The 15,393-nt window shown below is 41.3% G+C and overlaps 1 protein-coding gene across 1 annotated transcript in view; it reads right to left on the reverse strand.

Annotated features, from left to right (window-relative positions):
* Nucleotides 1-1,253: 1,253 nt before the first annotated feature.
* Nucleotides 1,254-15,393, reverse strand: part of LGALS3 (galectin 3) — a 16,018-nt gene continuing 1,878 nt past the window's right edge. Inside the window, exons 2-6 of the mRNA XM_034992954.1 lie at nt 11,511-11,532; nt 9,352-9,780; nt 7,252-7,340; nt 4,280-4,445; nt 1,254-1,554 (exon numbers count right to left, since the gene is read on the reverse strand). Of these exons, the coding sequence (XP_034848845.1) occupies nt 1,399-1,554; nt 4,280-4,445; nt 7,252-7,340; nt 9,352-9,780; nt 11,511-11,528 (858 nt within the window). The 5' untranslated portion in view covers nt 11,529-11,532 and the 3' untranslated portion in view covers nt 1,254-1,398. The remainder of the gene's footprint in view (nt 1,555-4,279; nt 4,446-7,251; nt 7,341-9,351; nt 9,781-11,510; nt 11,533-15,393) is intronic.

Consider the following 15,393-nt stretch of genomic DNA (forward strand, 5'->3'; position numbering starts at 1 on the left):
TTTAATTGCTACAACTGCTGTTAGATGGCTTTCAGAAATCATTTCCACGTGACAACTACCTCAGGGGAAGACAGCCGCTCCTCCCGAGGTCATACCGTTTCTCAGGTGGCTTGTATTCGTTGACTGATTGAAGTGAAGACAGAAAGGACTGTCCCCCCTCTTGACAGCTCCAAAGGATCATCCCGGCTTCAGAACCCCTGTAGGGTGGGCTGAGGCATCGATACCCAACTTCTCCCTCTGCCCGATCCTGTGCCTTCTCATCCCAACAGCTGTTGATCTCAGGATTCTTCCCCCTAAACCACTTGGGTTCTAATCTCTGCTTCCTGGGGAACCCAACTTGTGACAATAAAAGTATCTGAGAAGATGGTGTTATAGAAACAATAAATAGACCAAACAATATTTTGATTCTTTTATAAAGTGAAGTGCTATGACTACATCCTAGTTTTGAAATTGTATGAATCTTTGGGCCTGCTGGTAATGAGGAAGGGCAGAAAGGCATGGTTAAGAATGTTGGCAATGGGGCGCCTGGGTGGCTCAGTTGGTTAAGCGACTGCCTTCGGCTCAGGTCATGATCCTGGAGTCCCGGGATCGAGTCCCGCATCGGGCTCCCTGCTCGGCAGGGAGTCTACTTCTCCCTCTGACCCTCCTCCCTCTCCTGCTCTCTGTCTCTCATTCTCTCTCTCTCAAAAAATAAATAAAATCTTAAAAAAAAAAAAAAAGTTTAAAAAAAAAAAAGAATGTTGGCAATGGGAACTATTAAATTTTTCAAGCTGATGATATATCTAATTAAGAGCTTAATTTTCCTCTATAAATATGATGGAGATTTCATAAAAACCAGGAGAACCTACAGCAAGATTGTCTCATATTGGTATCAAATATGGATTTGAAAACAGCTAAGTATAGTCTAGAGAGAAAAAATAGTTAAAAGGAGCAAAAAGAAATATACCAGAATGCTAACAGTAACTGCCTGTGGATCATCAACAGCTACACTTTTTCTTTGTGCTTTTCTCATATCCTGAATATATACTTCCTTAAGTAAGAAAATGGGGGAATGATTTCCTTGTAGCATCTTCTGGTTTTTATGAAACTCTGAAAGACAGAGGTTAAAATAGTATTTTCTTTAAAAGTAATAAGTATAGAAAACTCTGGGAGACTAATGTAGAATTAATATTGCTACATATTCCTTTTTCACTGAGTCCATTGTGCATTATCAAGAATAAACTGCCCCAATTCAATGACATATAAAGACAGGAAACTCTTAGAATGTTTATTAAATGGATGATTTACAGGACGGACAGTGATGAATAAAGGTAAAATTTTTCAGTCAGGAAACATGAAGTTTCAATGTGTAAGGGTTTATATTCAATTTCATTTTTTTTTAAATCTTCCCCTTTATGATTATATCATAGCATGTGAAGCACTGGTGAGATCTATGTCACCAGAAATTCCCAGTTTGCTGATTTCCTGGAGATTTTTCATCCGATGATTGTACTGCAACAAGTGAGCATCGTTGACCGCAACCTTGAAGTGGTCAGATTCAACCAGCACTTGTATCTGAAATGGCACATACACAAAACTGTTAGAAATGCTCATTAATTTCAAAACCAGTCTGGCCTGAGCTGAGAATGTCCCACATTTCATCTTTATGATCATCTGTGGAACTGACTGAAGTTCCAAGAAAGGAACTTTGGGGGCGCCTGCATGGCTTAGTTGTTAAGTGTCTGCCTTCAGCTCAGGTCATGATCCCAGGGTCCTGGGATCAAGTCCCACATCAGGTTCCTTGCTCAATGGGGAGCCTGCTTCTCTCCCACTGCCCCTAACCCCTGCTTGTGCTCTCACTCTTCTCTCTCAAATAAAAAAAAAAATTTTTTTGCAGCAAAAATAAACTCCACAGATTATTCAAAGATTCAAGCAAAATGAAAAAAAGATAACAGATGATAAAGATAAGGTGAAGCTATAAAGGTAAAGATTAATAATGTGTCTCCATAAAAACAAAGTTTTTGTATGGCTAACACCTAAAAGTAAAAATATAAACACACCAAGTGCTGGCGAAGACGTAGAGAAAAAGGAACACTCACGCATTGTTGGTGGGAATGTAAATTGGTGCAGCCACTTTGGAAAACAGTATGGAGGTTCCTCAAAAAATTAAAGATAGAAATACTATATGATCTAGTAATTCCACTACTGGGTAAGTACCCAAAGAAAATGAAAACGCTAGTTTGAGAAGATATACGCAACCCTATGTTTACTGCAGCATTATTTATAATAGCCAAGATATGGAAGCAATGCAAGTGTGGATCCATAGACAAATAGATAAAGAAGATGTGGTATCTACACATATACCCCCCCACACACACACACACGCAATGGGATATTACTCAGCCATAAAAATGAGATTTTGCCACTTGCAACAACATGGATAGACCTACAGGATGTTATGCTAAATGAAGTAAGTCAGAGAGACAAATTCCATGATTTTACTTATATGTGGAATCTAAAAAAAAATCAAAGAAATAAATGAACAAAAAGCAGAAACAGACCCATAAATACAAAGAACAAACTGATGGTGCCAGAAGGGAGGCGGGTACAGGGATGGGCAAAATGGCTGAAGGGGAGTGGGAGGTACAGGCTTCCAGTTATGGGATGTAAGTCATTGGGTAAAAGGCACTATGAGCATAGGGAATATAGTCAGTGGTATTGCAATAGTGTTGTATAGTGACCGATGTAAGCATAGCATAACAAAGAGATGATGATCTCTATGTTGTATACCTGAAACTAATGCAACATCCTGTGTTAGCTGTACTTCAATAAATAAATGAAAGTAGAATACTAAAGTAGGAATCCTCTACAGAGTGGCAAATGTTGCGAAAATTGATAATGACCAGTTTGGGCCAGAGTAGGGGAAACACTCTTCCAACAGGTAGTAGTGAACATGTTTATCCTTACAGCATGTTGGAAGCAGCACTTTGGCAATATCTTATCTAAATTTTCAATATGTATATTCTTGAGGGGCGCCTGGGTGGCTCAGTCAGTTAAGCGTCTGCCTTTGGCTCTGGTCATGATCTCAGGGTCCTGGGATCGAGTCCCACATTGGGCTCCCTGCTCAGTGGGGAGTCTTCTTCCCCCTCTGCCCGTACCCCCACCCCCCGCTTGTGTTTTTCTCTCTCTGTCTCAAACAAAATCTTTTAAAAAAATATGTACTTCTTGGAATAAAATTCTTGTTCTAGGAAGCAAAGATTTATAAGGACCATTATTACAGTATTTTAGTAAAATAAATAAACCTTTCAGGTTTTATTTGTTTGGAATATTTCCATACTCCAAATTATCATCCATAGGGCACTCACAGAATTAGCACATATCTAAGCAATGAAATACTATTAAGTAACAATGTTCTAATGTGAGAAGATATCCACCAAATATAGAATATGGTCCCTATAAGTCCCTGCCCTTGAGGAGCTTATAGTCTAGTTGTTTCATTGCCCACTATACTGTCAAGCTAACCCAGCACTGTGGACCTAGTATTTGTTAAAGCAGTGCTTAAAAATAAAAAGGGTGTTGGGACAGTTGGTAGAGCATGTGACTCTTGATCTTGGGGTCATTGGTTCAGGGGTAGAGGTTACTTAATAAATAAGTTTTTAAAATAAATAAACAGTGCTGTATGTCACAGAAAATACTGGAAAGATGTTAACCAAGTTGCAACCTCTGTGAGGTTGGGAGAAAGGGGAAAAGATGGAGGTCTTTTTAATTTGAAAATCTATAAAAAATTTCTTCATAAAACGTCTCAATTTTAGAATTTAAAAAAAAATTAGCTTTGATTGCAATGCCAACTATGCTGTATTAAGGTACTAAGTCTCAGCCCAACTGGACCATTGAGACCGTCTGTCCTTTTTTTTTCTTTTTTAAGTACACCCAGCGTGGAGCCCAACATGGGACTTGAACTCACGACCCTGAGATCAAGACCTGAGCAGAAATCAAGAGTCAGACACTTAACTGAGCCACATAGGCACCCCCTTCTGCCTTCTTTATTAAAGATGCTATTTTCCTCATTTCCAGAAAAGCTTAAACTCAGAGGTGTGGTAACAGGGACAATGGTGAAGGGTGGGAATGGGGCTGGGGAGTGTGCCAGTCCTGTTGAGCCTGGTTCCCTGGGATAGGGAGCAGATGTACCCGTTAGGTGTCCCAGGATAGCGGATAAATTCTTTTCAAGTGCCTTATAGTTATAAGAGTGATTCCCATGAGAAATATCCATTATCAATATATAATAGTAGCAATAACTTACTTTAAATGGTTTACCACTTTCAAATGGGAAAGTTGCCTGTCTTTCTTCCTTTCCCCAGATGTTATCCAGCTTTGTATTGCAAACAATGACTCTCTTGTTGTCCTCACTGAAGCGTGGGTTAAAGTGGAAAGCAACATCATTCCCTCTCTTGAAATCTAAAGCAAGTCTGTTTTAAACCAAAGACCAGAGTTAGTAAAATGATTCAAGCTGTACATTTGTATCAAGTGAAGAACATACAATTTTCTAAAGATCCAATCATTTTTTATAAAATACAGGAACATTTTCAAACGGAAGCAAACAAACCAGAGTATGTCTTCAAACTGGAAAGTATACGAGGCCTAGTATTTGATGTATTCTTGTAGTATCTGAAAGTAAGCAAGGTAGTACGTGTTCCATTTTTTTGCCTCCTTGTCTTTGGTCACATCACTCCATTCAGCTGTCATTCCCTCTTTAACTGCCTCTACTATGAAAACTCGTCAAGGTTTCCTTATAGAAGTTTAGGGCCACTTTGAGGGCACTTTATGCTGTACATGGCAAATAATAATGCTTACCTCTTTCCTGCCCTGCCAGTTACTTTTAATACCTATTAAAGGCAAGTCAGTCACATCAATAGAAGTTATCAAATACCTGGCTTCCTTATAGTTAACCAAAAACCTAGTCCTAAAATAACAGGAATGAGATAACATAATGTTCAGTGTCCTGTTGCTAAGTTGTAACGTCATGGCAATAAATGTGTTAAACATTCCCTGATGTGAATTAATGGAAGTGCCGGCTTAAATTTTTGACCTTGTTCCTTCTCCTTGGATGTTAATGCAAACACAAGGCCTTGGACTGTTAAAGTATTAACACTATCTCTCAGTTTCTCAAAGTGTGCTCCCTGGAGCACTAACATCAGAATCAACCGGGACTCTTGTTTGAAAGCAAGGTCTACACCCTAGACTTATTAACAATGATTCCTTGAGCATTTTCATTTACCCATTAACAGACACATAAAACCACAAATGTATCTTCCAATAATTAAATGCCCAGGGAGAGGACCAATATAATCAGATGACAATAGCATTTGTATTTGACCAAAAAAATCCAATGGCTGTGTTTTTCTCTACAGTGAAAAGGAAGATCTTGCCATCTTTACCACTTTAAGCATTCTTTTTTTTGTCAGGTAATTCCCCACAAAGATTTTGCAGAATGAAGCAACCATTTTTTCAGTTTACTACCATCTTACCCATTTCCACCAAAATGAGTGTTAATCTGCCACAGTCTCTGTCTACACCTCTAGTGTTACTGGAGATAAAGTTTCTAGTGCAAAAACACTCAATAAGGCAAACACACCAGTGTGGTTCTGTATGACCGTGGCTAAGGGAGGAGAGCAGATACTCACAAATCGTGCCCAGGCTCAGGTGTGCTGGGTTCTATGTTATTTGGGGAGGAAAGATGGATAAGGGCATAGGCAGGGGATATATACATTTTGTAATGGGCTGTGAGACAAGCTTTATTGTGCAGGTAAGCACTGTGTTTAGAGAAGCTGTATAGGCTGTGTGGAAAGAAGAAGGGGCTTAGGGTACTGGCTACCACACAGAACCAGAGAAGGCTGGCTGGAGGTACGCGTGAATGGGCTGGCTGAATGTAAAATGACTATATCAGAGGCTGAGTCCATTTCCTGGTAACAGAAGAGGGGGTTCCCACTGATCCACCAGGAGCAAGGTGACAGACACAGGTTGTTTACGGATTCTTGTAAACCTGTGTACATAGCTTGAATTTGTACCTTTTGTGCACTGTCTATAAAACCCCAAAACACGGATTAATTTATGGCTGCAGCAGGGGCTTTAATGGTACCACCAACCTCAGGGACAGGCATACTGGATGTCTTCCGGATATCCTTAACCTGCTTGTATTACATGGAAATAAAACCAATGGTGATAACAAACCCAGGCATCCCAAGGCAGCCATAAGTCAGCACGGCTTTTCCTAAATTAGCTCAGAGGCTCACTCCATCTTAGCTCACCTCTATCAAACCAGTTCCAATGGCAAAGGTTGACTTCTTTTGAGGAAGTCTTTAACTTGTAGGATCTTTTCAAATCTTTATGTAAATTGTATATACTCAGAAGACTGGGGTTCCCCCATCCCGCCACTTAACATCCGTAGACCTGGCTGACCCCATGGGAATCTGTGACTCTGCTGATGTGCCCAGTAGGAAGGCGGAAAGGGAGGTCAAGCTCACCAGATCTGAGACTGCACTGTGACCTTCACGACTGCAGGGTGATCTGTCCAAATATGAGGAGAGAGTGGTATGATGTGCAAGCTCTCAGATCAACTCAAAATGACGTCCAGTGCGATCTTTGTGTTTCTGACCCTAATTTTTGATGGTCATCTAGATACAAAGTGCATGCTTGTTTTTTTAGACAAGATATGGCTCAGAGGTGGAGAGATGGCCAAGCATTACATTACAAAGGCTGTCCTTCCCTTAAATTCTAAGGTTCTCACTGCCAGGAAGAACCTAGGTTTTTCTGTATGGGTTGTCCGCTCTTTCTCTTTGTCCTCACAAAGCAGAACTGTTTCCAGGCGCCTGGGTGGCTCAGTCAGTTAAGCGTCTGCCTTTAGTCCAGGTCATGATCCCAGGGTCCTGGGATTGAGCCCTGCATGGGGCTCCCTGCTCAATGGGGAGCCTGCTTCCCCCTCTCCCTCTGCCCGCCCCCCGCTCATGCTCATGCTCTCTCTCTCTCTCTCAAATAAATAAAGTCTTAAAAAAAAAAAGTAGAACTGTTTCATTGTGGTTCTGGGAGAAAAACAAGATTTAGTGAGGGACACTTTATCCCCTTGGTGGACACACACTGATTTTTAGGATAATCCCATTCTATGGTATAGAATTCTCAATGCATAGTTGTAAAAATTTTATTAAAATTCGAAATAGATCATCCTTTACTCAAAAACCAATTGACAAATATGTTAGAGTTGCTAATATTGTTCTTTACCTGTTTGCATTGGGCTTTACTGTGCCCAGAATTGTTATCAGCATGCGCGGCATGATTCCTCCAGGCAAAGGCAGGTCATAAGGCACGGTCTGGGAATAAAAAACATATACATAACAATAAAGAGTCATGTCTTCTTGGGGAAAGAAATAAAAATATGTTGCTAATGTGACTAACACATAACCCTAATTAAACCATTTTTCCAGACTCTCTGGTCACCCTGCCCAGGGCCTGAAAGGATAAGGCTTTCTATCTGCACAAGTAATAATCAAGAATAAAGCCATCAAGGGGTGCCTGGGTGGCTCAGTTAAGCATCTGCCTCCCTGCTCGGGCTCCCTGCTCAACAAGAAGTCTGCTTCTCCCTCTGTCTCTGCCCCTCCCCCTGCTTGTGCTCTCTCTCTCTCTCTCTCACTCACTTTCTCTCTCTCAAATAAATAAATAAATAAATCTTTAAAAAGAAGAAGAAAGCCATCAGTTAATTGGTGCCAAAGACAGAACATATTCCCTTTTGGACCACTGTATCTCTCATTACTAAGGTCATCCCAATCTATAATTCATTTACTTGGACTATTTTTCGGAAAGGCTTAGGCTAGACCTTGCAATCAACATTAACATTTTTGTGCCACTCTTCTTTTTTAAAAATTACTTTTATTGAGATATAATTGTATTGGTTTTAGCTGTACAACTGTGTACCACTTTTAAGAACCTGGTCACATAACATACTTCATCATGGTCATTTTGCTCCCTGAGGGCAGGCATTGTGTCGCATCGGGAACTTGTGAGTTCTTAAAAGTTCTACTTACATGGCATCAACAGGAGGCTCTGAATGTGGCAGATACTAAGTGTTTGTGGAATGAACACTTTTCATTTAATACATTCCCTAGTTCTTCCACAAAAATGTATTAACCATCTAGGTTCAAGGTGCTGTAAATATTCCCAAAACTCCCTTTGGCCTCTTCTCTCTTCCCTTCATAATTTCTTCCCCCTGTGTTCAACCACCAGCCAAGTCTTTTCTCTTGGGCCCCAAACCTCCTCCTATCTGAATTTCCTACAGATGCCTCAAAACCTAAAAGCAGGTCTGGGAGAAAAACATTACCTTGGTTTCCCTACATGTTCCTTCTATGACCCCAAGCAAGCTGTATAACTCTCTCTTGTTCCCTTTCCTCGTGTGTAAAGTAGGGACAATAACAGTAGCTTATGGGGCGGATATAGGGTTAAATGAAATCATCCATGTAGAAGCACACTGCTGGCGCATGTTATGTGCTCAGTGTTTATTAATAATGGTAACCAAAATGTTCCCCCATTACGATGATCTTAACTTCATTTATATTAAAGCTGCTTTACAGATGTCTTCAAAAGATATACTGACTTCTCTTTATACTAACAATTCCCATACTAAACTCAATACAATGATTTTTTCTTTTTTTTTTAAATTTTTTATTGTTATGTTAGTCACCATACATCATTAGTTTTTGATGTAGTGTTCCATGATTCATTGTTTGTACATAACATCCAGTGCTCCATGCAGAACGTGCCCTCCTCAATACCCATCACCAGGCTAATCCATCCTCCCCCCCCTCCTCTCTGGAACCCTCAGTTTGTTTCTCAGAGTCTGACGTCTCTCATGGTTTGTCTCCCCCTCCAATTTCCCCCCTTCATTCTTCCCCTCCCGCTACCTTCTTCTTCTTCTTTTTCTTTTCTTAACATATATTGCATTATTTGTTTCAGAGGTACAGATCTGAGATTCAACAGTCTTGCACAATTCACAGCACTCACCATAGCACATACCCTCCCCGGTGTCTATCACCCAGCCACCCCATCCCTCCCACCCCACCCCCCACTCCAGCAACCCTCAGTTTCAAACAATGATTTTTTCTATTGGGCTGACATACACCATGGCTGGTCCTTGAAAAGTGGCTCTAACCAGCGAGTTTAAAGCTTCAGGTCTCTCTGAAGTCCTTTGCAGGTTGGTGCCCAGAGCCAGCTCCCAGCCAGAGCACAGCAAAGTAATAGCACCAACACTCCAGACAATTAGTGTGTTGGTTCTTCATTAGCTTTGTCCTGATCACAGTCAAGTCTATGAAATGCCTAGTTCTATCTTACCAGTGGTCCAGCAGGGATGCCAAAAGGGCCAGCAGCAGGGTGGGCTCCAGGAGCACTTGGCTGTCCAGGAGGTGGGTAGGCCCCAGGCCCACTCGGTTGCCCAGGGTGGGCTCCTGGTGCAGATGGTCCAGGATAAGCAGGTGCTGTTGGGCCAGGGTAGGCTCCTGGAGGTGCCTGACCAGGATAGGCACCAGGAGGGGCCTGGCCAGGATAGCCGCCAGGAGGGACCTGTCCAGGGTAGGCTCCTGGAGGGGCCTGACCAGGATAGCCACAAGGAGGGGCCTGTCCAGGGTAGCTACCAGGAGGGGCCTGTCCAGGGTAGGCACCAGGATAGGAGGCCCCTGGGTAGCCTCCAGCAGGCTGGTTTCCCCATGGACCAGGCCATCCTTGAGGGTTTGGGTTTCCAGACCCAGATAAAGCATCATTAAGCTGGAAAGAAAGACATCAACAATTACAGGATGAAAAACATTCACAAAAACAGAATTTTCAGGAAAACAGGAATATGTGATCTAAGAAGTAGAGGGATATGGTAAGGGTATGAAATTCAAATCAATAAAAATGTTTCCACCTATTAAATAGTTTGCAGTTCCTAAGACTAAAATTAGGCTTTGGGATTATATATGCTTCATCACTTTATTCTTTTTTTTTTTTTTAGTAAATAATGTATCAGTACTGGTTTATTAATGGTAACAAATGTACCATACTAATGTAAGACGTTAATAATAGAGGAAAGTGGGTGTAGGGTATGTGGGAACTCTTGGTACTATCTTTGCAATTTTTTGTAAATCTAAAACTATTGTAAAATTTCAAAGTTTATTTTTCTTAAAAGGCCAGATCATGCCATTAAGTAAGTGGGATTCCAGATTGATTACTGTCTGTATGGGGAGGAGGAGAGCCATATAGAAAATGATAAGCAAAGCAATTTACGGTTCTCAAAATGAATTGTCTTACCATAAAGAGTGCATTTTATTGATGGATTGTAATTCTAATAAGGATTGTTATATTTTCTTGGCCATATAGGGTCAATATATTAATTACATGGTAAAGTTAATACAACTATCCAATGGCATAGACTTTTGCTTGCAAAGAACAAGGATGGCTTAATAAGAGTCCCCATCCTGGTTTCACAAGACCATTCCAGAGGAGGATTTCTGGAAGGTGTGGCCCCCTTCTTAGTGGCTTTCAAAGGGCTTCCAGTCCCATTTCTAACCTTTAGCAGAACCACAAGCCTGCCCCTGGCAGTCACAACAGGTACATGGCCACACACAGTGGTTTCAGATATAGGCCTATACTTGCCTTATCTGTGTTTTTTTGTTTTTGGGGTTTGTTTTTTTTTTTGATCATGGCTTATCACAGTCAAGCAACTGCATGGTTCAGATGAAAAGATGCCCTACAGTAGGTGGTCAGGGTGATGGGCCTGAGTTCCCACAGTTCAATGAGTTCCATGTTTGATAGCAAAGAGTCAGTCCTGCCATATTCCCAATGTGGCAATGTACTGGTCAAATCCATCCTTCTCTTTGCCTTGTGCTGATCACAAGGAATCTAACCCCTGCAGATGGTGGTTTCCAGGCTTCCAGATGAGTCTGGCTAAGGGGCACCATTGGCAGGAAATTAAAGAATGGGAAGAAGGGAGAAGCTGGGGTAGCTCCCTGCTCCTTTATGCCTCACGGGGTGTCTGGGCAGCTGCTGCATCTCCTGCCTCCCTTTATTCTTGCTTCCCATCATCTGAGATCATGGAGGGTTGCTTTTTATAACTTGCCAAAGTTGGGAGCTAGCCTTCCTCTATGTAAAAGCATATCCTCTCTAACTGACAGGAGAAGAACAATCACAGAAATCAGGATGCTCAGACTGCACCACACTTCCCTTTGCTCATATTATTTCTCAGCTCCTGCCCATGGAATCCACCTGTTTCTGTCCCAGGCCTTTCAGTAGGGGGGTTACTGTTAGTGAGTCCCAGGCCTCTATCTGCCTGGCTTTCTTCCTGAACCTATGGCTGGAAAAACAAGACTTCAGCTAACAAGGTCTCATTGGTCAGTTAAGGCCAGAGGAAGCCACAGGGTGAGAGAATTAGAAGGAGATGTTTGGTGGTAAAGAAGAAAGCCCCCAACCTACATGAAATGTATATTATGGTAAAAAAAAAACAGACATAAAATACTTACTGAAAAACTGTCTGCCATTTTCCTGAAAGGGGAAAAAAAGATAGGTTATCATTTGATCCTAGATTTCACCAGTTTCCATATTAACATAACATCACAAATAGTTCATTGGGCAGTTCTAGATGATCTACAGGCATTCTTCTAACCAAGCCAGTTTATTCCCCAAATATACCTAAATCAACAGTGTGGAACCACAAAACCAGCCCTAGCAGGGATGCACTCCAGCTACATCACCAAGCCCTATTTAACTCATAATTTTAAACTCTAATCATACTAGCCTGTGTTCTGAATCCTGGGAGTAACAGGCCAAACAACACAGGAGAGAGAACAAAGAAGGTAATGTTCTTCCCCTTTCCTTGGTAAAGACACAAACAGCCCTGGTTCATCTGTGGTCCTCCTCATCTTCCTTCCTGGGCGCTGTTTCCACCACCTCTTACAAAGGGTTTAGTCTCTTCATATCACCCACCTCCCCTCCTGTTCCTAAGATCAACCCCCATGCCCTCTTCTGCGTTTTAGCAGGAAAGCAGAGTTGACTGATTCCTACTGAGATTTGAAACCAATGCCCCTAGATGCAGTTGCTGCCAATTGTTTATTTCCTCATTTGCACATATTTATGACTGCTCTGGGCCAGGCACTGTGTGACCTCTTGCCTGGGTTGGAAGATGGATAGGCCAAGATCTGTATGGTCAAAGGGCTCACAGGCCAGCAGGAATCACAAGGGATCGACACTGTGAGCCAGACTGGGTGATGGGGAGTCACAACTAGAACTATTACTTCTAAGAGGGGACGAGGTGGTGGTGTTCGAGCTAAGCCTTAAAGGAGAGGTGAGATCCAGATGTGGAGCAATAAAGAGAAAAGACAGGTAAAGATGCTTTTTTTTTCTTTTTTTTAAGATATTTGTTACTCCAAATGAAACTCCGGCAGTATAACAAACTAGGGTTTAAGGAAAAGAAAAGAAAAAAGAAAATAGAAAAGAAAAGTAGTCAGGCAATGTGGAGGAAAATATTTTTGGGTAGGATGCTACCAAAGAGAGTTGGCTTTGCCCAAAGCTGACTCCAGGGGTGGCCTTGACACATCATTCCTTCTTTCTCCTGCTCCTCTCCCTATGTCAAGTTTCTAACCATTTAAGATGTTTTACACCTGCTCCCACTCGCAGGTGCTCTGGCAGTGAGGGGAAGAGGGTAGCTTTGGACTCGTGAGGTCTGAGTGAGTTTTCTTGCGTCAGGATCACCAGTCCTATAGCCAAAGTGACCTGGATCTTAAACAATCAGAATCTCTTTTCTCTTGAGTTGCCCACTTGTGATATTTACTAAATTATTTAAGAAATGACATTACCCCCAAGGGATCCTAATTGATAGGTCCTAAAAATCTAAAATATTAGAGTTTTTGGTTAAAAAAAAATAGGCAGAACTCCTCTTAGGACTTAATGTCCTCCATTTATACACACCAGATGTTTTATCATACTCTGCTGTTATTTATACCACAGTTAAATATTACCTTCTATTAAGTTTGTTTTTTTGTTTTTTTTTTTTTTGCACATCTCTTTTTTTAAATCTGGGCATTCTCAAACATATTTGGAAGCAGTTTAGGGTATCACCGTATCCATCTTCTAACATGGGAAACTGCTGGCAACTTGACTGGGAAGTCACAGTGACTCTCCCAGGGCTTCCATTCCTGGATTTCCTATAGCATTTGATCTTTTAAAGTAGAAGTCAGGTGTTCCTCTCCTTGTGCTTCCTTCCCCAAAAGGCTTCCGCTGCTTAGAAAAGTGTGCTGCCACCGCAGGAGGAACTTGAGAGAAGCATTGTTCCAGAAAAGGAAAAGAGGGCGCTTGGGTGGCTCAGTTGGTTGAGCGACTGCCTTCGGCTCTGGTCATGATCCTGGAGTCCCAGGACTGAGTCCCGCATTGGGCTCCCTGCTTGGCAGGGAGTCTGCTTCTCCCTCTGACCCTCCTCCCTCTCATGCTCTCTGTCTCTCATTCTCTCTCTCAGGTAAATAAATAAAATCTTTAAAAAAAAAAAAAACAAAGAAAGAAAGGATGTTTCTTTTTTTTTAAGGTTTTATGTTTAAGTAATTTCTACACCCTCATGTGGGGTTCAAACTCACAATCCCAAGATTGAGAGTTGCATGCTCTACCAACTGAGCCAGCCAGGTTCCCCAGAAAGGACATTTTCATTTTTTAGATTTTTATTTATTTATTTGAGAGAGCAAGTGTGTGCGAGAGAGCACTCGCTAGAGTGGGGTGGGGGAGGGGCACAGGCAGAGGGAGAAGCAGACACCCGGGGGAGCAGGGAGCCCAATGTGGGACTCAATCCCAGGACCCCGGGATCATGACCTGAGCTGAAGACAGAGGCTTAACCAACTGAGCCACCCAGGTGCCCCTAGAAAGGGCATTTCTTAAGAAAACAAAGCCTCTCTCATTTTGGAGGCTAGTAGGAAACAATCTTGAACTTCACGGTGGGCAGAAAGTTTAGTTCCTTTGATTACACAAACTTCTTCCATTCCTGCACAACATACCAAAGACCCAGACTTATAACTTTATAAGTGTTTTGACTTGTCTTAAATATTCCTATTCTGTAAAGACTTTCCCCATCCGTTGGAGTTGTCTTGTGCATTACAGGATGGAGAGCAGCATCCATGGCTTCAATGCACAAGATGCCAGCAGCATAATACCCCACCTCCCAATTGTGACAACCAAAAATGTCTTCAGATGTTGCCACATATCCTGGACTCTGGGGAGTGGGGGGAGAGGTCAAAATTTTGCCTGGTTGAGAAACACTTGTCTAGGCTGATCGGCATGTGTATCTCTCCAGAAGTGTAGATACACAGGTCAATAAAAACCAAAAAGTTAGTTTCAATAGTTAAAACTAGCTAAATCTGTACCATGGGCCTAATAAGGTGTCATATTAACATAACTCCAATCAAGCTAACATGTGTTTAAAGGCTGATTACAACTAGAAACCAAAAACAGCATTTCCAAAATGTAACATTTCTTCTTAAAGTCTCTGCTCAAGCATATTCAGCTTATTTTCAGCTCCAACCAAAACAATTTGAGAAACAAAGCAGATTTCACTTTCTTTCCACTGTGTTTCACATAAAGCCTTGGGTGACAGTTTGCATCATGTTGTGACACAATGGACAAGCCCATTAGAATGATGACACCCTGCATTAATGTGGTGCTTTTCAGTTTATGAAGCACTTTCCCATACCTTTCCTATTCTCATTCTGATAATGATCTTATAAGATTTTCAGGGGAAAGTTAATATTCCCATTCTAGAGGTAAGGAAACTGAGACTCAGAGAGCTAATATGGTGGCCTGAAGTCATTCTGTTCTTGGCAGGTCAACAACCAGGGTCCAAGCATCCTCACTCTTAATGCAGGTTCATTTTACACTAAATGTAAAACCTCACTTTGAAATTTTAATGTATAGTCCTTTAAAAGTGTTAATTACTTCACTTAGAAATTAATTCTCTGACTTATTCATTCAGAACTATGTAACATGTTGAAATTGTAAAAAAAAAAAGAGAGATCCTGTTTTTGTCAGAAAACTAGCTGGGTGACTCATTCAGTAAGCTTCAATACACACTGTATTGAATACAACGATGCCATTTTGCACAGTCACTTTGCTAATTATAACCACATTTAAACCAATAAAGTGTACTTCTCCAAAAATTAGGTATGCACTGTTTTGATATGTTCATTCTCAACCATTAGTTCTCTTTTACGGAAAAAAAAAAAGATTATAACTGATACATTTTTGAAATCAAGGTTAGCAACCTTAGAACTTAAAAAAAAAAAATGTATTTGGATAAATATCTTTCTTACTTGCCTGGAAAATTTCCCTCCCTCCCTCCCTCTTCTTTCTTCCTTCCTTCCTTCCTTTCTT

The sequence above is a fragment of the Mirounga leonina genome, unplaced genomic scaffold (genome assembly GCF_011800145.1).
Source record: "Mirounga leonina isolate KUSES-001 unplaced genomic scaffold, KU_Mleo_1.0 Mir_82, whole genome shotgun sequence".
NCBI lineage: Eukaryota > Metazoa > Chordata > Mammalia > Carnivora > Phocidae > Mirounga > Mirounga leonina.